The sequence below is a fragment of the Schistocerca nitens genome, chromosome 7 (genome assembly GCF_023898315.1).
Source record: "Schistocerca nitens isolate TAMUIC-IGC-003100 chromosome 7, iqSchNite1.1, whole genome shotgun sequence".
Classification (NCBI taxonomy): Eukaryota; Metazoa; Arthropoda; class Insecta; order Orthoptera; family Acrididae; genus Schistocerca; species Schistocerca nitens.
Window position 1 is genome coordinate 106,884,129 of NC_064620.1, and position 22,762 is coordinate 106,906,890.

Below are 22,762 nucleotides of genomic sequence, written 5' to 3' on the forward strand. Positions count from 1 at the left end.
AGAAATATTAAAAAAGGTAGGAAGATTTTTCTGTTTAGCAAAAGTGACAAAAAGCAGATTTCAGAGTACCTGATGGCTCAACACAAAAGTTTTGTCGCAAGTACAGATAGTGTTGAGGATCAGTGGACAAAGTTAAAAACCATCGTACAATGTGCGTTAGATGAGTATGTGCCAAGCAAGATGGTAAGAGATGGAAAAGAGCCACCGTGGTACAACAACCGAGTTAGAAAACTGCTGCGGAAGCAAAGGGAACTTCACAGCAAACATAAACATAGCCAAAGCCTTGCGGACAAACAAAAATTACACGAATTGAAATGTAGTGTGAGGAGGGCTACGCGAGAGGCGTTCAATGAATTCGAAAGTAAAGTTATATGTACCGACTTGGCAGAAAATCCTAAGAAATTTTGGTCTTATGTCAAAGCGGTAGGTGGATCAAAACAAAATGTCCAGACACTCTGTGGCCAAAATGGTACTGAAGCAGAGGATGACAGACTAAATGCCGAAATACTAAATGTCTTTTTCCAAAGCTGTTTCACAGAGGAAGACTGCACTGTAGTTCCTTCTCTAGATTGTCGCACAGATGACAAAATGGTAGATATCGAAATAGACGACAGAGGGATAGAGAAACAATTAAAATCGCTCAAAAGAGGAAAGGCCACTGGACCTGATGGGATACCAGTTCGATTTTACACACAGTACGCGAAGGAACTTGCCCCCCTTCTTGCAGCGGTGTACCGTAGGTCTCTAGAAGAGCGTAGCGTTCCAAAGGATTGGAAAAGGGCACAGGTCATCCCCATTTTCAAGAAGGGATGTCGAACAGATGTGCTGAACTATAGACCTATATCTCTAACGTCGATCAGTTGTAGAATTTTGGAACACGTAACATGTTGGAGTATAATGACTTTTCTGGAGACTAGAAATCTACTCTGTAGGAATCAGCATGGGTTTCAAAAAAGACGATTGTGTGAAACCCAGCTTGCACTATTCGTCCACGAGACTCAGAGGGTCATAGACACGGATTCCCAGGTAGATGCTGTGTTTCTTGACTTCTGCAAGGCGTTCGATACAGTTCCCCACAGTTGTTGAATAAACAAAGTAAGAGCATATGGACTATCAGACCAATTGTGTGATTGGATTGAAGAGTTCCTAGATAACAGAATGCAGCATGTCATTCTCAATGGAGAGAAGTCTTCTGAAGTAAGAGTGATTTCAGGGGTGCCGCAGGGGAGTGTCGTAGGACACTTGTGGATGACATTGGAGGTTCACTGAGGCTTTTTGCGGATGATGCTGTGGTATATCAAGAGGTAAAACAATGGAAAATTATACTGAAATGCAGGAGGATCTGCAGCGAATTGACGCATGGTGCAGGGAATGGCAATTGAATCTCAATGTAGATAAGTGTAATGTGCTGCGAATACATAGAAAGAAAGATCCCTTATCATTTAGCTACAATATAGCAGGTCAGCAACTGGAAGCAGTTAATTCCATAAATTATCTGGGAGTAAGCATTAGGAGTGATTTAAAATGGCATGATCATATAAAGTTGATCGTCGGTAAAGCAGATGCCAGACTGAGATTCATTGGAAGAATCCTAAGGAAATGCAATCCGAAAACAAAGGAAGTAGGTTACAGTACTCTTGTTCGCCCACTGCTTGAATACTGCTCAGCAGTGTGGGATCCATACCAGATAGGGTTGACTGAAGAGATAGAGAAGATCCAACAGAGAGCAGTGTGCTTCGTTACAGGATCATTTAGTAATCGCGAAAGCATTACGTAGATGATAGATAAACTCCAGTGGACTTTTGCTGAAGTTTCGAGAACATACCTTCACTGAGGAGTCAAGCAGCATATTGCTCCCTCCTATGTATATCTCGTGAAGAGACCATAAGGATAAAATCAGAGAGATTAGAGCCCACATAGAGGCATACAGACAATCCTTCTTTCCACGAACAGTATGAGACTGGAATAGAAGGGAGAACCGATAGAGGTACTCAAGGAACCCTCCGCCACACACCATCAAGTGGCTTGCGGAGTATGGATGTAGATGTAAATAGGTGTACCACAGGGATCTGTACTGAGGCCTCGTATGTTCTAATAATGATTAATGATCTGCCATCATTCATTGAGTCCATGACAGTTCTATATGGAGATGATACAACTTTCCTTCATTGTAATAATAATTTCAGTAGCTTCAAGGCTTCTGTTGCTGAGACAATGGCTTAAGTATCCTATTGGTTTAAAGTAAATGGCTTCCTACTGAATGATAAGAAAATGCAGCAGATGATTTTTAGTCTAAAAGACAAGCCTCCATCAGATTATCCTAGTTGTGTTAAGTTTTTAGATATATATATATATATATATATATATATATATATATATATATATATATATATATATATATAGATGAAAAATTATCCTGGGGTCAACAGGTACAATATATTAGTGGTAAATTATCTAGACTGATGTATTTGCTATGGTGACTTATGGACTGTGGGACTGTGTACCTCAAAATTCTGTTAGAACATCGTATTTTGCATTTTTCCACAGCAGCCTAGCATATGGTATTATTTTATGGGGGAACTCGAGTTCAGTGTGTGACATCCTAATACTACAAAAGAAAACCATTAGGATAATTACTGGTTCTCCATATAAAGCACACTGCAAACCATTGTTCAGTGAAAAAAATCATGACAATAATAATTTATATATTTACTATATTTTACTCCACACAAAAAAGAAGCTACTGGAAGCAAAATGTAGAGAAAATATACATTTCTACAACATGAGAAGAAGCAGATGCATTTATACTCCTTACCACAGACTGTCAAAGTCACTTAACAGCTATGAACTGATGGGGCTCAAATTATTTAATAAGCTTCCACAATATATACAAGAACTACCTGAACAAGCATTAAAACAAAAACTTTATAAATGGCTAGTTGCTCACCCATTCTATGACATAAATGATTATTTCAAATATAATATATTTTGTAGTATTACTGACATGCCTCTTGTTTTCTTTGCATCAACAGTTATATTGCATTATATACCTGACATTGTCTATTGCTGTAATGGCCGAATGACGATAAAATTACTACTACTACTACTACTACTACTACTACTACTATCATGGTTTTTGACGGTAGTTGTTTTTCTTTTAATATACATAAATGTATAAATAATGTCTGCAGTGTCTGTTTATGTCTATTGATGTATAACTTGACTTGTTCCACATCCCTGAATGCTCTTCTTCATTATGGGATTTGCAGAACTCAATATGTGAATGAATGAATGACAAAAACTATGAGGATCCATTGGTGCTTTCAGTATTTCTAGGAATATACTTTCATGATGATGTTGTTCAATGCTGAAAACAGAGGTACACAATCACAAGTAGTATTTAACTACTTGTTAATTTATTATTCATTGAATAATTTTAAGTACCATTGAGTTCATTATGAACACAACTGTTGTGTACTTAGATGAATGGCACTCTTACATTGAGACTGTAATGTGATAGTGAGAAAAGTAAATACTCCAAATATGAAATACATTATGTCAATAATGAGGAATAACCAGCCTTTACAACAGAAAGTAAACATGTTTAGTATCTGCAGTTAATAGTTCAGTATGACCAAGTTTCCTTCTGTCACTATACTGTAGGTAGTATGTTTCAGTGAGACTTTTATTTCATATCTTCCTTTATTCATGCTTCTACACAGGCAGGCAATGTTTTATAGATGCAGTGAGAACAGTTTAAATTTATGTATAAGTCTCTTACCTTCCCAAAATCTGTTAAACCTTTTACTGTGAGAACTTCTTTGTCTTCAGGAGATGCTGTAGCCCTGTAAAAGGTAGAGAAGTTCCTATGTGCATAAATGAAAATCTTATGTTTATCATTATAGAAACCCTTCTGCTGATGAAGCATATATTACTAGACACTGAAATACCATATCTTTAATTAATTATAAGAAACCTGTAAAACTAATGTGTCAATGAGTACCCTAATATTAACATATTTTCTTAACTATGTTGCACCAAGTCAGTCGATGGGCCAGGTTATACGCGATGGCCTGCTTCAAACATGGGTAGTAAGTGGTGAAATGTAATGACATATCAGTGCTCAATATATGTAAGCTGCAGGTAACTGATTAAACAAAGATAATGCAGTATGTATAGTGAAGGCATAAAACCTATTTGCAGTATTTGATTTGACAGTTTGAGCATAACAGTTAGACTACGATGCTGAAAATGTACAGGCTTTGCCTTTAAAATATCTCTGAGGCAGAGGGTAAAGTAATTAAAATTCATAATGGCAGAGATCCTGAACAATATTCAATAGTATTGCACTAGCTGCTCATCTTACATAATGCTTACATGAATGTACTGGAACAGGACAGCTAGAATAATATTCTGATGGAATATGGCCCTCACTGTTAAGCTGCTTTGAAAATGTGGCCTTTCAATAGTTCAAGCTGCTGTTGTCTCCTTGTGTGTGTTGACAGCAGTATAAGAGAGTGGATCAGTTCCATGTTTCAGCATGTATTTTGGTGTGATGTATCAGATATATAACAACTGCAAATACTTTAGTGGAAATGAGTATCATTAGCAATTTTGAATGCTTTGAACTGTAGGCTTTCCCAAAAGAGCCAATGACATGAAGTTCCAGTGTTGTTTCCAAGTCATTGTTTTGCTACAGCCCATAAGGTAACACTGGTATTTTTAGCAATGGATTGCTTATCATTATTGCTGCAGTAGCTTCAGTGCTTTGGAATATGTGGAAAAAATCATACAATCAACCCAGTAAGTGAGAAAGGTGTTGGTCTGCAAAAGTAGTAACATTATACAAATGCCTCGTATGTAGTGAAAAACAGCACTTGAGCAATTTGAGAGGAAGAGCAACTGCTTTTTTTTTCAATGTAACTGCTTGATGGCAAGGAAGCTAACACAGGCCACCAAAAATATACCGAAGTGCAGTTTTTGCTAAGTTATTGCACAAAATATGGAGAATTTTCTGGTATGCACAAATAATTTTTAACATTTGTATAAGAGGCAGTCGAGTGAAAATGAGAGATACTATACAATGAGCATGGTATTGATGCTGGTACTGCAGGTAAGTGTGTGTGTATATAAGTGCCCTTTATTGGGAATCATAAAGTAACAGCATAAACATTCTCCACTGTGCCGTTTGTCTGTTAGACCTGCTTGACTTGAGGCCAGTGAGTCTTGTGGGCATCTGACTTCACTATGGAGGCCAGGAAAGAGGAGCAGTGAGGTTTAGTGCAGTTTTTGACTGCAGGAGTGTCAGATCCAAAGTCTGCTATGCAAGATGAACAGAGTATGTCATGTGCATGCACATTTACATCCTGGTGGAATAAATGATTTCAAGAAGGTTGAGTGTCACTCAAAGACAGCAGTCATCCATGAAAGGCTCATCGTGTCTTTATCCCTTGTGTCATTGCTGTGATGGGTGCTGCCATCAGAAAAGTCCGATGACAAACTGTGGAAGACATTTGGCTAAAGTTCCTGAGAATCTGTGTGCAGTGGGTTCTCTATAGCCTGACAAAGGAGCAGAATGCTGACATCACTGCAGCACCTAAAATAGTATCATGATGATGAATATCAATTCCTGTCATGTACCATAATGAGTGATGAAACATGTCATTATTTTGAGCTGGAGAGCAAGCACCAGAGTCAACAGTGGAAGTACACGGATTCAGCAGCACAGAAAAAAATCCACAGCTATGCAGACCAGCTCCAAGAAAGTCAGGATGACTTTTTTTTCAACTGAAAGGGCCCAATGCGTTTCGACTTTCTGGAACATGGTGCCACAATTAATGCAAAGCAGTATGTGGACACTTCACAAGAACTGAAGCAGTGACCCAGGAGTATTGATGGACAGTATCAATCTGTTGTAAGGTAGTGTCTGCTCAAACACTGCCAAAGTTGTTTGACTACACACGTTCTCCACAGAGTCCAAATGTCCCCCCATGCAGTTTCCATATTTTTGGAGCACTGAAGAAAAACATATGGCCATCAATTTGCTTGACAGAGAAGTGCACACCTGAGTACAATCACAGTTCCACAGGCAACCACAAATATTTTTCCATGAAGACATTGACCATCTTACGCAACAATGGTATAAATGTGTTAACAGTTACAATGATTACTTTTGAAATAATGAACAGTTTACTTACTCTGTTCCCTCTATCTTATTTTCATATGACTGCTCCTTATATCTACCAAATTGTGACAGCAGATCTGTTTTTTTAAATGACACTATATAATTTTTCAAAAATAGCTCTGAGAACTATGGGACTTAACATCTGAGGTCATCAGTCCCCTAGAACTTAGAACTACTTAAACCTAACTAACCTAAGGACATCACACACATCCATGCGTGAGGCAGGATTCGGACCTATGACTGTAGCGACCGTGCAGTTCCAGACTGAAGTGCCTAGAACCGCTCGGCCACACTGGCCGGCCTATATACTTTTTCTGTGGCACTGAAAAAAGGAAACTACATACTTTTTCTGTGGCATTAAAAAAAGGAAACTACATCTTTTTTTGTGGCATTGACAAGAGCCTTCAAAGGGGACTTCAGTGATGTAACACGTCCAGATTTTGATGAAGCATTATTAAGATAGCAGTGCCTCAAACCATTGTCCTACGATCAGGAGAAGAAGTCCTGTGAATCCAGAATGAGATTTTCACTCTGCAGCGGAGTGTGCGCCGATATGAAACTTCCTGGCAGATTAAAACTGTGTGCCCGACCGAGACTCGAAGTCGGGACCTTTGCCTTTCGCGGGCAAGTGCTCTACCAACTGAGCTGCCGAAGCACGAATCACGCCCGGTACTCTGCCCGGTACTGGCAGAAGTAAAGCTGTGAGTACCGGGCGTGAGTCGTGCTTCAGTAGCTCAGTTGGTAGAGCACTTGCCCGCGAAAGGCAAAGGTCCCGAGTTCGAGTCTCGGTCGGGCACACAGTTTTAATCTGCCAGGAAGTTTCATTTCAGTCCTGTGAATGTCTGCCCAGTGTATGAAACATAAGTAAATGTGTACGAGGTCTGTTCATGAAATCCCGATCATTCATAATTTCACACCAATGGTGTGCTGCAGCGAAATATGGTTGGTATCCCTGCACATGTCTGTGTTTAATGTGTAACTGCCAGGAGCTGCACTGTTGTATATGTGTTAGTTATTGTTCAGTGCTGTACTGAGTAGAACATTGTGTTGCATAGCTTGCGAATTTAAAGATGGCAGAGTTAGAGAGCAGTGTGTCTTCATTAAATTTTGCATGAAACTCAAAAAACCTTTACAAAGACACACCAAACGATGTAGGAAGCATATGGTGATGAGTGCTTAAGCCATACTTGGTGTTGCAAATGGTTCACACAGTTTAAAAATGCCCAGATGGAAGTTAAAGATGACCCTCATTCAGGATGCCCTATGACATCTACCAGCGACACTCAAGTCAGGAACATCAACAAAACTGTGCATGCCAATCTAAGACTGACTGTCCGAGTGATTGCAGAAGAATGTAACATTTCAGGTGGATCATATCATAAAATCGTGACCCAGCATCTTGAAACACATCATGTTGCCACCAAGTACATCCCATGGCTTTTGAGTCAAGACCAGAAGACCTTTGATTCACAATTGGTGAAGAGCCTTTGGATCGCACAAATGAGAACGAGATGTTTGTTACGAGAATCGTAAGTGGTGATGAGGCATGGGCCCACGGTTATGATGTTGAGACCAAGGGTCAATCTTCACAATGGGTCAGGAAAGGTTCTCCAAGACCAAAAACATCTCATCAGGTCAGGTCAAATGTCAAAGCCAAGCTGACAGTTTTCTTTGACGCGAAGGATTAGTTCATCATGAAATTGTGCCACAGGGACAAACTGTTAATTGATGGTACTCACAGGCAGCGACTCCATGGAGGCTGAGGAGGCCCGAGCCCCCTCAAAAATTCGTTTGTGACGTGGGGAGAGTGTGTGTGTGTGTGTGGGGGGGGGGGGGGTGCCTCACCTCCCCCCCCCCCCCCCAATAATTTAAGAAAATTATCAGTTACATTAAAAATACATTCAGTAATGAGCTAAAACAAATAATTATTACGGTAGTAAGTAGGTTAACTGAAAACACATGGAATGAATCACGATAGTGTTATGGTGCTGGGAGCAAACTCAGAATTTGTCCCGGTGTGCAAACCTTCGGCTAAAGTCTGGCAACAGTGGACCAGCACTGCGGCCACGGCGACGTCAAAAGGACTGGAGCAGAAGTGCCTGTAACCATCTGCCTCGCATCACATTGATGCTTTGAGACATTATGACACTGCAGCTGTATAAAGCCCAGCCTGCTGTCACAGTCATTAGTATGGATAGTTTCATTCAGTGCATGCTGCAGATGTGTTTAGTGTTCTGACTTTAGTGTCTAGTGGACTATTTTATATGACATTTTATTTGTTTACTTTAGTCTCTTAGTGTATTGTGAATTAAGTTTTCAATGGATAAATTTGTTACCAAAAAGGCGCACTTGGAAGCTGATGATACTACAAGTCAACCTCCAACAATTATTGTGCATCAATTGCTTTGTCGTCTTCAGGGGAGAACCATTCACAGCTGAAACCTGAACTATCTGGTAAGGGAAGATCATTTCAGAAGTCTTGGTTGTTCAAGTATACATGGCTAGAATATGAAGCATCTAAAGAAAAGTTTTTTTGCAAAACCTGCAAAGAGGCAGATGCTAAAAATCTTTATAAGTTTCTTCAAAAAAAGATGATGCATTTACTTCCATAGGATTTTCTACATGGAAAAAGGCTTGGAAAAATTCTGTGTTCATGAAAATATGTTTACGCATAAAAGGTGTTCTGAAACTACATTGTATCACTAACCGAAGAGTGGCCTCCCAATTGAATGAACAGTTAGATAGTGATATGAAGAAAGGCCGTTTAGCTCTTGAGAAAATTTTTATTACTGTGCAATTTCTATGCTGACAAAGACTAGCAATTAGAGGGCATGAAGATTTAAACTCAATTTTTTTTCAATTGTTGGAACTCTGAAAGAATGACATACCTGAGTTTAAAGATTGGTTAGGGCATTCGGGGTATAAGTGGATGTCCCATGATATTCAAAACAAGATCACTGATCTAGTAGGAAAGTCTGTGTTGAGAAAGGTATTGGCTTCAGTGAAGAGAACTGAAATTTTTCTGTTATGGTTGACAAAACAAGTGATTCTTCGATTCATGAAAAAATGTCGTTTTTCATTCTTACTGTCAATGACTCCTTAATCATCAACGAAGACTTTATTGGCTAATACGAGACCCCCAACACATCACAAGCTCTGTTTAGTATTTTAAAACTTTTTACTCATTGTGATTTGTCAATGGATAACTTCCAAGAGAACAGTGCTACGATGGTGCCTCGAATATGAGAGGTAAGTTCAAAGGACAAAAAAAGTTAGTTTTGGATACACAACCAAAAGCATGTTATGTGCACCGCAGTGCTCACAGTTTAGTCTTGGCAGTTGTAGACAGTCTCCACCATCTTATGTCTATGAGGGATGGTACGGCTTTAGCCAAGGACTTAATAAACACTATAAGGGAATCCAAAAAAAGTATGGGACTTTTTGGAAGCATACATTGTGAGAGCACCAACGACCAAGCTGGTCTACGACCCCTTTGCCCGACTCAATGGACTATGTGAGCTTCTAGTATCTTGAGAATATTGAAAAAATTTTTACGAACTTTTAGAGTTTTTTTGAAACATTTTCTGCAGAGGACAAAACAGAAAATGTGCAGGTTACCTTGAGTCAATGTAACAATTCAAGACTTATTTCTTTTTACATCTTTTATTGCCATGCAATGAACCAGTAGAGGATGTCAATGAAAAAATTCAATGCCCTCATCTAAGTGTTGCTAATCTGAAAAAAAACATATGAGGGCTTGATTTGTATATTGATTGGAAAGCATGATAGTTTTTAACACTTTTGGGAATTGTGTTCAAAAGAAAAACCTTCACAAGTTGATGATCCTTCGCTTCCTCGGAATCGAAGTATACCAAAGAAGTATGAAAGACAGCTCACCACACACTTTCAAAACCCCAAAGGAATACTACAAAGCTATTTACATTGAAGTTTGTGAAAATTTTTTTCAAAATTGGTCACAGTGCTCTGAATAGTGTCTGCGAAAACTTTGAACTTACGTGGCATTCTATTTAAGATTTTATTTACAGATAAAGCATCTTTTACAAACCATGGGCAAACGAATCTTCACATTATGCAATACTGGTCATTTGTCAATACATCTGTCAACATGTGTGTGGACTTTTCAAGGACCAGATCATTGATGGGATTGTAGACAACAAGAAGTATCTACAGTTTGTAACAGATATGGCGCACAGTTGCTGGAAGAAACCCCACCAGACATTATTCAAAATTACTGGTGCCAACAAAATAGGCATCACACCCATTCCAGTTCTTCTTAACAGATATCTGCAGATTGTTAAATCAGTTATTTGGAAAACACAAAATGGCTTGCACGCTTACAGATTTTTACCTGTATGGAAAATTAAGACAAGAGGTCTACAAGGAAACATCAATGACTCCCAAAGACATTAAGTGTAATGTAACAAGGACTGTCTAGATAAATTTCAACGTGCAGAAATGTTTGTCCAAAATTGCAAACATGTATCAGTATTTGAGCACTTAATTTGATATTATAACATAACAGATATTGCCATAATTAACAGTGTGCGTATACTTCTAGCAATGCTACTGTCTTTTAATTTGTATTTTGACTCATGTCCCTGAAGGCTCTTCTTCATGATGCGATTACTGAACATGTGGCGTAAATGAATTACTGTGTTTTTACAGACAAGGGGAAAGCTTTAAATAATGTTGAATAGTAATAACTTTCATACACAATGACAAATATTGTGAAGCAATGGTCAGAATGAAAGGATAAGATCCCAATGTAATAGAACTGAGAAAAAGTGTAAGGCTAACTTGCTATCCATCTCCACTCTTTTCCTTACTTACATAGAAGGGAAGGAAGCATTCAGTAAAGGACAAAGGGATAAAAACTGTGGGAGATATTCAGTTGGTGTCCTCCTCTTGGCAAGCAATGAAAAATATCTTCAGGAAATGGTTGAAACAGTTGAGTATTCTGAAAATGTTTATGGAATGAAAGTGAATTCAAGATAAACATACACTGTGCAGATATCAGCAAGAAAAAAAAAATGAAAATAATTTTCAGTGGAGGAAAACTAGAATACATTCAAGAATACAAACATGTACAAAAGAGAATGAAAATGTAGTTGAAAGAAATGAAAACAAAAACAACAAAAGCAAAACTGCCATTTAAAAAGAGCAGTAGGATGCTTTGTGACGATCTTGACTGTTTACCACAGTGTTCAGTAATATGGAGTAGAAGCTTGGACTTTGAGGGAGGAGGAAAGGAAAAGACTGGAGGTTTCTGAAATGGGGATGTGGCTGTGGAGGTTGAGACATGAAGTGATACTGTACAAAGTGCAGGAGAAGACAGGAAATTACTGATAGCAATAAATACAAAAACAGAACTGGCCATATCAGTAAGGAAAATGAGATTATAAAAGCTGAACTTTAAGGGCATAAAAGGGAAAATAAAAGCAAGAAGACGAAAGATTCAGCTCCTGCATGGCCTGAAAGAAAATGGCAAATACATGAAACTGATAAATTGCAAGAAATTAAAATCACAAGGATCTGCTCACACAGCAGAAAATTAATACACTGATCATCCAGAACATTTTGACCACCAACCTAATATCAATATAAACCCATCCAGGCAATCACAGTGTCTACTGACATGGAATGACATGCACAGTGCATGTAGTATGATGGATATACCGACTGTTATGTAGATGGTCATAATGTTCTGGCTGATCAGTGTACATAAATGAAATTTACCATGTAATTATTATACGTGACAGTTAGAACTTCCTTGTCACATATAATATTGCAGTTTTAGTACTTGAAAGTGATGGCTGTTTTTTTCCCCTCCAACTGTGTGATTAGATCTGTGATAAAGTTCTTGAAAGGACATGGTGTGAAAGTGAGTGAAATTCTTCACTGTCTAGTATTCGGGTTGTGTATGTTAGGGACAAACATCTTTATGATTATCGATTTCACCAACCATTTCCTGTGTATATTCTGTAAAGGACCTTCAGAGTTAGATGTATGTGTTGATCAGTGGTGAGGTTTAATTTATCTTTACATTTTTCCTAGGTTTTGTGGAACAATACAAGCCAAAACTAGTTGGACACAGATCAAGTCACCATGTAGTGTGGAGAATGAAACAGAAAATTAAGAAAATTTTGTACTGCATACAAATAAGTGCGGAAACACTGTTTCGCGAGGTATCATCACTGGCAGTCAAATTGCCTCTGGCACAACAGCCTCTTTGACTAGCAGTCAGTTTGGTAACTTGATTGTGTTTGCACACTTATATGGGTATGCTCTAACTGTAATACATGTTGTTCTACACTGCGTGAAAACTATCTGATTATTCACCATACTCATGCCCTACCTACATGGATGATCCACACGATTCAATTTAGATCCACCACATATACGATTTGATTACAGCAAATAACTGTATGGTCCTTATTTACTGTAGGATAATATTTATTACAAAGTGTACAAACACAATCATGTCACCAGATTGGCAGCTGGCTGAAGAGTCTGTTGAGCCAGAGAAGAGTTAACTGCCACCGATGATACTTCATGCAGCTGTGCCCTCACGTATCATATTACAGCAAAAAGCAGGTGGTGTGCAAAAATGGTGTGGGAGTGGCTTTTGACTAGGTTCCAGTAGGCCCCATAGTCATACTGAAGGGAAAAGTAATTGGTAATGTCCATTAAAAGCAATTTAGGTGACCACTTTCATTAAATGGTATATACATTGCTCATAGAAGTGGGTTCTTTCTTTAAAAGCTGAAATGTCCCCACTGAAGCAGCTTGAAAATTTTGAGGAGTATGAAATAACGTCTCCCCTCACATGCAACCAGACACAATGGATTTTAATATTCACTAGCCACTGTTCTGCACTTTTCAAGGAATATGAACAGTTTCTTTGGAAGGAATGGTGAAACCCACATTGTGTAGCAGTTAAAATCTGCACACATTGATCTACAGGAGTGTTCACACTGTCTTTGAGGGTGAACACTGTGTTAGGTAGTAGTAATTATTGTTTTGCCCAACTCCTGTAGAAAATGGTGTGTTCAGTAGCTCAGTTAGCATACTGGAACAGAAAAGAAGACAGCAGACAGAAGACAGAAGGCTAAAACTATTTCATTGTGGGTGTATTATATTGGTTTCCTCTTTGAACATTGCATGAATATCACAATGGCAGATATTGAGATAAATGATAATGGAATAGAATAACAACAAAAGTCGCCCAACAGAGAAAAGGCAACCAGACCTGATGAGATACCAGGATGATTCTATACCGACAACATGCAAGAACTTTCTCTTATTTTAGCAGCAGTGTATCCTAACTTGGTGAAGCAACAAAAGGTCCCACCAATGGGGAAAAGGTGGAAATCATTTCTGTTTTCAAGAAATGTTGTTAGAGAGATGCACACCATTATGGAACTATATTGCTGACAATGTGCTGTAAAATTACAAAACACATTTTATGCTCATTGTTATAATCTTTTTGCAGAACAAAAACCATCCAAAAACTGTCTTTACAAGGATAAAACCTGATTATGAAAACAATGATTTTATGAAACTCACTTCACTATTTGGTCATATGTTACAGAGGGCTGTACACAATGGTGCTCAGGTTGACTATGTTCCTTGACTTTTGGAAGATATTGAATACAGTTCCACAGTGTCACTTAATGAAAAATAAATGAGATTGCCAAATACTGAAACAGATTTGTGACTGGACTGACACTTCCTAGGAAATAGAATTAAACATGACTTTTTAAAAAGGGAAAAATTGTCAGTTGTGAATGTGAGTGCTGTGTGGGAGTTAAAGGTCCATAACTGTATGGCTTATTTGAAAAGTATGAGTAGTTAGTATGTATTTAAATGTTGGCAGCTCAGAACAAAGTCCATGAATGCATTGCCATTTACTAATTGTTTAGGAAGCCACAGAAGTCATTATTCTGATTCAGTCATTTGAGTGTGGGTGAATGCAAACAACAATAGCTTTGAATATCATTACTCCTACCAGTTGTTAAGTGTGTGCTATTACATAATGTCTGTGTGCGCAAGGATCCAGGGCTGGTCAGCTTAATCGGGGTTTGCGCCTAGTTTATGAGCCTACAGTAATGAATGAATGAAATACTTGACAATGGTGTTGAGAGCTGAAAAGTGTCCATACAAACATGAATGATGATGAGCAGAGTGCACATTCTGTATCCAGACAGATAAATTCATGCAACAGCTGGAACGAAACTGTGATTTGATTGAAGAGTGGTGATCTGGCTGCTGATTGTCCTCATGTTTGACGTACCACAATTCACACAATTGTCATCGAAAAACTCAGATATTAAAAATTATGTGCAAGGCAGATATCAAAAATGTTTACTGGCCAACACAAGGATGAAAGAATAGCAAGTAAATGATCATTTTTGGGAGCTATTATTGTGTACCCTACAGTATTGACATCTCATGCAATGACCTTTACCCATTCTTGCATTTGAAAAATGGGTTGGTGGAAGCAGTTCAAATCTGATGAACAGCCGAAGTATGCAGATGCTTATGTTAATAATGAACAGCAATTATGTGAAAAAATGAAGTAAGTGTGTGGGAAACTGGAACCACCAACAAAAGCTCTTTTTAATGAGTACAAGATGATGCCCAAAGCATTTGAGAATTTCATTGTAAGAATCAGGAAACTATACTTATAACATAATGTCCTCAGTCACCTTCAAAGAAGTCACCTCGGGTATGTAAGCAACAATACCAGCATTGTTCCCATTTTTGGAAGCACTCCTGGAAATTCACAGCATGAAGAGTGTTCAAGACCCTGTTGTGATTCCATTTGGATGCCTTCAATTGGATCAAAATGTCACCCTTTCAATGTGATTTTCATCTTTGGGAACAGGTAGAAGTCACACAAGGCTAAGTCTGGTGAGTAGGGAGGGTGGGCTACCGCTGCCAAGTCTTTCTTTTTCCACAACTCTGGCTGTTTGCATCCAACATTTTCCCTCAGTCACCTCAAAACCTTGCAGTAAAACAACCCGTTAACAGACTGATCAGGTGGAGCAAACTCCTTAGGCACTTTTCCCTGAATAATGAACAAAAATTATCAGCAGTGACTTCATGTTAGCGTGAATGTGTCGAGCCTTTCTTGACCTTGGAGAAGATGGCGCTTTCCACTGTGATGATTGATGCTTTGTTTTAAGGTCATCCCCTGTTATGACTCAGGATATGATACATTTTAAACATGGCTGTTTCTCAACAATAGTATACTAGTTTCAACATAGGTTTATACAGCCAACCGGTTCTAAATTACTGTTTGGTACACTGACCTAGGTTTCAACATCTACTAGGAGCAGCTCACATCAGAATGAAATTTTCATAAAATCTAAAATTACATAGTGAAAAAGCACTGGTCCACATTCAAAGCAGCTGTGCTCAAGTCAAAAATAAAATAAAAATATCCCAATGTAATTTTACGGAAACGTAGATCATACAACACTTATTCAATCAATTGTTAGATACTGCTTATCAGCCAGGGACTTTCATTAGGTAGGATTAATACAGGAGACTGAAAAACAAACAAACAAATAAAATGAAAAAAGAGCAGTTCATTTTGTATGGAGTGCTTTTTGTAGGTGTGAGAGTGTTACAGAGATGCTTGTGAAACTCCAGTGGCAGATATGACAAGAGAGGGCTTGAACATCACAGAGGTATTTTCTGTTAAATTCTGAGGTGTGTTACAGGAAGAGGCAGACAATATATTACTTCCCTCTACATACATCTTGCAAAAAGACCAAGATTGGGAAAATTAAGAGCTCATGCAGAGAATTACCAACTACCATTCTCCCAACTCGCTATTTCTGAATGGAACAGCAAAAGAGGGTGGGGGATGGGGAGAGGGAGGGAATGTATGATTTAATGGTACCACAAGTCCCTCTGGCACACAGCATAAGGTGGCTAACAGAGTACACATGTAAATATAGAACTAGGAAAGAAATGGTAGAATATAATAAGAAGTGCCGAAGCAGGGCTCACCAGGGAGTGCTGCAAGAATGTGTGAGTGTCATGTAACGCACACCCAACTCATAGTAGAGACGCAGCACTGCAAGCCGAGAGTCAATTGAATGGCCACCTTCTACACACAGTAAACTGGCTATCTGACCTTTGCGAAAACTCTCCTCAATACCTGTAACATGGCAAAAAATTATATCAATGAGAAATACAAGGAATGCAAATATTATGATATCTGTCACTCAAAATACTTTTTAAAACTTTTTTTTTATTTTACCCACTACTTGTTTGATGCTTATGGCATTATCATGTGTGAGGCCTATTTTAAAAGAATTGTTTTAGTGAAAGGTACTGGTAATTTCTTAACTCAGCAAGCAAGATGCCAGAGGGCAACATTACATCTTGTTCTAGTTATGATAAATTAGATTGGCCACAGCATTTATTGATGTGACATAGTAAATAGTTATTGAGATGTTAATGATATGTACTTTGAATAAAGTAAAAGGTTTGTAATGATGTAAGATATGTAATTTTGATATAAGTCAGTGGTCATTGTGTTAAATGATTATACTATCAAAACTTTACTGTGGAAGGAATTCCAGCAGCAACCAATCATTGTTCCTTCCTTGGTAACATTTGACACAGTCATGATATTCCTTCATCCATCTTGAAATATATTGTGTCAACCATGATTATTAAAGTAGTGGCAACATTTTTCCTGTACCAAAATACTTGGAATAATGAAGTGTTGTGTTTATTATTATATTTGTGTTCTAGTGCTCAGAACATAAATGTTGTAGGAGGTATGGGCTGCATTATGATGTAAAGAATGGCATATGTTTTTCACTGCACATTAGTGACACAATTGTATGGTTACATTTTTGCCAAAAATTGAAGGCCACAGAATATTTGCCATCATTCACAAGAAAAGTAAATAGACAACCACCTTCATTTCCTTTCTGTGTTGTATTGCAACACACGCAGATTACGTTTTCCATGAGAAAGTGCAACAATGGAAACTTTTATCCCACACATTTTAGCAAAGAAGCATGTCCTATGTCACATAATTTACTCATTGTAAGGTAGAGGAAATTTGTTAACTGAAGACGTAACATTCTAAACGTCTAAGTGTCATTTTTTTTCAAAATTGATTTTATTCACTCTATATGAGCTACATCCATACACGTATAATACTAGAAGCGCTTTATCATATGACGAAGGTAAGAAGTTGTAACAGTGACCAACAGATGGTGTTGGTGTTAGTTCCTTCATTCTAAATGTGCCGGACAATCTGCAGTGAATTTTATTACACCAGTTTTAAGCATGTACTTAATAGCTGCCATATTGTTGTTGTATTGTATTGTATTGTATTGTATTGTATTTATTGGTCCAGTAAATCTTACATGTACAGTACAGCACATCAGATATTGGACAGGTCAAAGTATATCTTACAATTAAAACACTTTAGAAACTAGAAAATGATGTTCACAAAATTTTACAGCACTTCATATACTGGGCAAGTCAATGTGTAAGTTATAATTAAACCACATTAGAAACTTGAAGTTTACAACTGAATACATGTATAAGAGAATATTAACGATTAAAGTATTTGCATGATCCTCACTTAAGCTCTAAGGATTTTTGAGGAACTCTTCTACACTATGAACTGACATGTACACTAGAGAATTACATTCACAGAATTTTACTTCATATACTGGGCAAGTCGGTATACAACGTATACTTGAACCCCATTAGAAACTTGAGAATTACATCTGAATGTATTTATAGGCCAATATTAATGGTTACAGTATTTGCATAATCATCACTTAGACTCTCGAGGGTTTTGGAGGAACTCTTCCACACTATAAAAGCAATGTGTCAACAGATATTCTTTTAATGCTGCTTTAAAATTTTTTACATCAGTCTTTACTTTAATTTCTCTTGGCAATTTATTGTAGATAATTTTTCCATGGTGTAATGTTCCTTTTTGGCACAAACTGGTTTTTGTATGGAGTACATGAAAGTCAGTTTTCTGTCTTGTATTATGATGATGAACATTTTCATTTTTGGGGAGGATACTAGGATTTGTTATTGTATATTTCTTTATAAACATTGCACTTTCAAATAGGAAAATACATGGAAGGGGAAGAATCCCCATCCTTTTAAATAATGGTCTACATGGTTTGTTCCTTTTTATTCCAGCCATTATTCTCACTATTCTTTTTTGCATCCTGAAGAGTTTTAGGCAGGATGACGAGTTACCCCAAAAAGTGATCCCATATTTTAGGACAGAATGTATATTAGAATAGTAAACTGTCATTAGACAGTCCTTATGACAGCAGTTTTCTAGCACTCTCATTAAATAACACATGGTACTTAGCTTCTTTAATATGTTGTCAATGTGAGTTTCCCATCTAAGATTATCCTGTAGCCAGATCCCCAGAAATTTTGTATTTGGCACACTTGCAATATCCGTGTCTGACATCTGAATTCTTATATCCTCTTCAATGTTTCTCTTGACATTATGAAAATTTAATGCTACTGTTTTGCTTTTATTTATTATTAGTTTGTTTTGGTTGAACCAGTTTACAACATTTGTTAATGCCTCAGACAGTCTTGTCTGTAGTATCTCTGCAGTCTTCCCGCTGACTAATATGCTTGTGTCATCTGCAAACTGGATAGTGCTATGGTACTGGTTGGTTGATGTTAGGTCATTTATATATATCAAAAATAGGATGGGGCCCAGTACCGAGCCCTGCGGTACTCCATATTTGTGTTGTGGGTACGTTTCTGCTGTGGAAAAACAAAAGGATGCTTGTAATGTTTCAAAACATTGCTTATCTGTGAAAGTTCAATAGCATAATGCACGAGTTAAGAGGCAGAATATACTACAAGTTCAAGTTTCTAGAAAAAAACAAAGGTAGGTATTTAATTTATACACTGTAGGTTTCCATTCTTGTCGGAACTAGGTTTGACTCTAATGTAATGGGGGCAACAGTGTACATACAATATATGCATTTAACTACTTATTTCAGTGAAAACACATGGAATGGAAATGTACCTACTGTAATAAGAAACTGTTTTTCAATATATTGAAACTGAAGTAAGTACGCTTTCCCATTCCAGTCGAACTGCAAATGTAGCCTATCATGAAAACCTTGTCGAATGAATTAAGAACAAATTTATTTCATGGCTTCCATAAGAAAAATTCAACAGCACAATTTCTAGAGGGTTTAACAAAAATACTACCAGTATTTAGGTGGGGCAGAGAGAAATATGTCAAACCTGAGAACAGCTACTTGCAATTATGTGCAGTGTATATGGTTCCTGGTGGCAAAGTTGGTCATTCCAGACTCTGCGTACAACATTCATGGACATATTCTGTGTGTCAAAGAGGATGATTGTTACATTAACCAGTAGACTAAAAATGGGTCAAGTATCGGTAATAGAGGAGACTCATTGTAGTAGAATGAAGTCTTCTAAAGAATATCTCAGCTGTGATCTTAATATTAGTCACTTATACAAAGCATTTCAAGTCAAATTTCCAGAGACTTAAGTTAATGAAATGCAGTATAGAAGAAAATTAGTTAAATACTTTCCAAATCTACCATTTGGAAGGCCAAGGTTAGATACTTGCAAGGTATTTGACTCATTGCATCTTGAGAGGAAAGGAGAACTCACCAGGAAACAGAAAAGCTCAGAAAGCACTAGAACTGCACTATAGGAAGGCAGACAGCTCAATGACAAACGTGGAGAATGATGCAACATCTTCAACTACGCCTGGAAGTGACGCGTACATTAGCAATCGATCTGCAACAAGTATTGTTTTTCCTACTATTACACACTCAGCTATGTTCTACTTACAACTTTCGTGTTACAACGTCTGTGTTCATGCTCATGAGAACAGTGGCAAGACAGTGAAGGGTTTTGTCGAGCTAACAACATAGCATCATGTCTGTTCCACGTCCAAAATTGCAGTAAAAATACTGTCAATGTAACTGATAGCAAAAGGAAACCTGTGATTTGGAGTGACAACTGCTGTGGACAAAACAAAAACCATGTACTTATACATGGGCTTGTAGCCTATTTGACTCTATAGTGCGTAAGTATCTGGTTTCAGGCCATAGATTCCTATCCTGTGACAGAAATTTTGCCCTGATAGAAAAGCACAAGAAGGTAGTTAAGTGTTACGTACTTGATGATTTACAAAAAGTGATTACTTCAGCAAGCTCCTTTTTACCATTCAAGAAACTCAAAATTGAAGAAAAGGACTTTATTGACTTCCAGGCTCCTGCTGATAAAAGTCATGAACACAACAAAGCCATACATCAGTTCTGCTGTACAAGATAAAATCACCTCACCTGGAATAGTGTACATCAGAAGGACGTTCAGTGACACTGAATAGGGGGAAGTGTAAACATCCTAAAGAAAGGCAAAACTGTTCACAATTTCATTCATACACAACTTTCAGTATTACCACATTTTCCATAATTGTGTGCTGAAAAAAAGGAAGAATTTACTTCCTATGGTTCCCTTTATACCACATCACCATCAGAAGTTTTTTACTGATTTGTGTAATGATACTGCTAACTAAAGATATTTGTTGCATTTTGTTTACATCTCTTATATTTACGAATGTTTTACCAACCATTACAGGTTGATATCTCTGATGAACTTAGTGCATTCAGTCTGAATATGGTAATGCATTAGACACCTTCTGCCTTCAAGGTTTTTTTCTTTTTCTGGGCAATTCAATGCAATTTTCTCTGGACTTGCAGTATAGTTTATATTTTCTGTATGTTAATAAATGTATTAAGACAATAAAACATGCGCTAATTTCATATGGCATACAATACTATTTTCTTATTATATCTCAAAACTTTACTTTTGGTCCTTAACACATTATTAATGTTAGGTCTTCGATTATGTATCATCATTTACTAGTACAAAGAATTGGCAACAAAGGTTGTTGAGCAAATAGCAAAAAGTGATAAGTGCAATGAAATTTCTTACATGTCTAAAAAATTGTCCAACAATTATTTGAAGAAACTTTGATTTGGTTACAGAACATTCATTAAGTGATTGAGAAAACAGGCAAAGATCTTAATACAGGTCATAGGGTGTGTACCAATGTTAAAGCTAAATACTTCATCAGCCACATGGCTGTAGAATTGGTGGCTAGTATCTGTTCCATTTCACCTCAAATACTATTATTACCCCAAGCTACCAAAATAATGTCAGAGAATGATAAACTGTATTATAAAACCTTCTTAGAAGTACTTTTACTAAGAAAAATCAGCAAACAAGAGTTCATCAGTTGATGAGTTGAGATAGATTGATACCCAAAAACAACAGCCACTTAGATTCTACCCTAGACTCAGAACAAGAAAATTTCCACCAATGATGACAACAATGAAGGGTCAACAACTACTAAGGGAACAATAATATCCACCCTAAGAAAATGCCCACCAACCAGGGAACGAATCTAGGCACAAGAACACCTACCATATTAAGAAAGGATATTTTTATAGTGTCTTCCCAGTAGAATAATATTTCTTAACAATATGTAACACATCCTTATTTTCAGTTCAATAAAATCATCCAGAATTTAGTCTCTGATGTAAGAACACCATCTCCACATGAGAATAGATTGCAGAAGCAAATTACAGAGACAAAACTGTAGTTAGCAGTGAAATAGATGTTAAAGATTCGAAGTAGTGTACTAAAATGTGTGATACACACAGAAAAAAAATCAAACAAAACTGATGTATTATTAGTTACCATGGTAGCTTACTTTTTCATTACAGCTGAGTATCAACAAAAGGAAAACAAAATAATCTTTTAAATACACACATTGTAGGTAAAGTTTGCTGTTATTGTAATATACATGAATTCGAAAATACAAATTACTGTAATGCACCACATTTATTGTGCTTCCCACACTGTATTTTGGAGGGTTATAACTCTGTCACTAGATACATAGGCACTTGGTATGCATCATTTTTGTGGGCCCTATATTTCAGTAAGCATAGCTTTCCTATAAGCTTGTGTAAAATGTATGTGATGTAAATGAACTTCTAATTAAAGATTTTTACAATAGACTAACACTTTTCTGACAAGAAAAGTAAACATAAACTGATCTGTCCTCATCCTTATTACAGATGGAGCGATTCAACTGAATTTTGGTGATATCATCTGTCTGTTTTAACCCTTGATGTAGCTGTGTTGTGTTGTGTGACATCATGGTCGTGCCACCCATTTGAAATGAATTGCGTGTGGGATGTTTGTTTCTAAATTGTTTGTGAGTGCTGTTAGTGATTTATTGGACTTCTTGAGTGGTGTTTGTGAGTGTAATACTGGAAGAGTTTGCACCATTTGCTAGTGAGTTATTTTGATGTCCGCAGTCACTGCAATAGGTTTATTTTTAGGTTTGGAATTATTAGTTTGATATGTTTTTCAAGGCTGGAGATTTAATTTTAAGTTTCATTTTTTGTTAGTTATGGATATGACAATCAAGATCATGAATAGGTTTCCTGGATGCTGCAATGGGAGACATGTTGA

At 37.3% G+C, this 22,762-nt stretch overlaps 1 protein-coding gene across 1 annotated transcript in view; it reads right to left on the minus strand.

The window, feature by feature from the left end:
• The window catches only part of LOC126195218 (dipeptidase 1-like), a 585,745-nt gene that overhangs the window by 42,932 nt on the left and 520,051 nt on the right, over window positions 1–22,762 (minus strand). The window contains exons 5-6 of the mRNA XM_049933736.1: window positions 16,226–16,376; window positions 3,782–3,845 (exon numbers count right to left, since the gene is read on the minus strand). Of these exons, the coding sequence (XP_049789693.1) occupies window positions 3,782–3,845; window positions 16,226–16,376 (215 nt within the window). The remainder of the gene's footprint in view (window positions 1–3,781; window positions 3,846–16,225; window positions 16,377–22,762) is intronic.